Here is a 1,815-nt window from a genome sequence, read left to right as displayed (position 1 = left end):
CAGGGTGTGTCATGTATTTAACTACTACTGTTTCATCAAATTACAAATGTAAATGTACTTGAAAATTCAGTGATGTAAAAGAAATTGTAGATGTATTTCTGATTTCAGTCATTTTCTCACCAGTTGCAAAGTGAATTCCACTTCTGTTTTTGTTTTTTCAAAGCTGTAAACAAAGTAAGTCAAAATGGATCACCTTTTTCCATAAAACAGATTCAGTTTGCAAAGAGTCTTGAGGCCATGCGATCTTCATACCAATGTATTTTTTTTATCAAGAAAAAATACATATTAACAAATAAAGAAACATACTTTATGTTAGTGACAGTGATTGTCATACATATATGCAACTGTTCACTGAAAAACAGAATATTTCATTATCTACACTATAGCATTATTTTTTCTCTCTATCTTTATGGCTAATTCTAACAGACTTGCTTGAAAAGGCTTGGTTTCATTCTGAATTAGAAGCAATACCCTAGAAGGAAAGGTGTACCTGCCAAGTTTATATGGCTTCCTGGCTTTTAAAGAAAAAAAAAATCTTAAAAAAAAACTTTGTTTCAAAAGATTCTTATCCCATTGGTCTGTTTTTTTTTATAAAATGTGTATAAAGTTATGTGGCGGGTTTATGTTGTATGGCACGGTGCCATCCGACTGATGCTGCCTTGACAGCAAATCATGCCATCCGCTATCAATGGGTTAACTGTGATACTTTTGGGATGGCTAACTGGGTCTTGGCAATTTCACCTAATCTGTTCCATTAGTCAATGCTGGTCTATTTTTGTGGCAAACCTTTACAAAGCTTATGGCCCCAAATCTCATTTTAATTCTGAATTAGAAATTTCAAAAGGGGAACTTGTAGAAGCATATTGTCCTAGACAGAAAGTTGTACCTGCCAAATATGGATCACTTCTTTATATGTATAAAATGGTATCTTCTCAAAATCTAACACCATAAGACTCATATCTTTATAATTAGCTAATACCTTTGAAGCATCTGTGATGCAAGTGATAGCTAAGTAGGTATTGGAAATTTGATTAAAACTTGCTTCCTCAGCAATACCAATCTATTTTTGTGGCAAACTTCATCAAGGCACCTGCTAAGTTTGGAAGGCATCTTAAAATCTTAATATCTAATGCCAAAAGACTCATATCTTAATTGCATCACCCTGTGAAGCGTCTGTGATGCGATTGATGGCTAACTGAGTGTTGGCAATTTCACTGAGAGCCCTGTTGATCTCCTCGAGTAATTTGTCTCCTCGATCAATGCCTCGCTGGAGCTTCATAGCTGCTTCTTCACCTTCCTGCTCTAGCAACCTCATGTTGGCTGTCTGTAAATTGTTAAAATTATATCAATCAACAATTAAAATTTACTCCAAATATCCTATAATGATCTTGGACACTGAGTTCTAAAGTACCTCAATCAATAAATAAAAATCTCCATAAATATCCAAGTTCAGTCTGAAACCAGAACCCAATATGTAAGGCTATACTACAAATTTATAAACTTAGTAAGTAATTTAAAAGTTCTTATTTGCATGTCCTTCTTTACCTGGAGTTCTGCTGAAGAGTCTTCAGACGGAAGACTCTCAATCAGTACATCTATATCCTTTGCATTACGGGCAATGAGAGTGGCAAAGACCCTCTTGTGTTCAGTCATATCTGAAAAAAAGTCTCAAATTTTAAAATGAAATAAGTCTTTGCAATTACGGTCATATGCTTGTATAATGACATCAAACACAGTACAACAATGTAAATCAAAATAGATATCTGAATATCTACCCTTACCATCAGGATTTTCATTCTGTGAAGGAGTCTTGCC

The 1,815-nt window shown here is 34.4% G+C and overlaps 1 protein-coding gene across 1 annotated transcript in view; it reads right to left on the bottom strand.

Moving 5' to 3' along the window:
- Positions 1 to 579: 579 nt before the first annotated feature.
- Positions 580 to 1,815, bottom strand: part of LOC122254622 (mediator of RNA polymerase II transcription subunit 21) — a 2,983-nt gene continuing 1,747 nt past the window's right edge. The window contains exons 2-4 of the mRNA XM_043018406.2: positions 1,782 to 1,815; positions 1,546 to 1,655; positions 580 to 1,324 (exon numbers count right to left, since the gene is read on the bottom strand). The exon at positions 1,782 to 1,815 is cut by the window's right edge and continues 72 nt beyond it. Of these exons, the coding sequence (XP_042874340.1) occupies positions 1,142 to 1,324; positions 1,546 to 1,655; positions 1,782 to 1,815 (327 nt within the window). The 3' untranslated portion in view covers positions 580 to 1,141. The remainder of the gene's footprint in view (positions 1,325 to 1,545; positions 1,656 to 1,781) is intronic.

This window comes from Penaeus japonicus, unplaced genomic scaffold (assembly GCF_977035675.1).
Source record: "Penaeus japonicus unplaced genomic scaffold, GWHDUDI00000001_assembly GWHDUDI00000007, whole genome shotgun sequence".
NCBI classification, from domain to species: Eukaryota; Metazoa; Arthropoda; class Malacostraca; order Decapoda; family Penaeidae; genus Penaeus; species Penaeus japonicus.
Note: the sequence above shows the minus strand (reverse complement) of the source record. Positions and strands in the feature narration are given on the sequence as shown.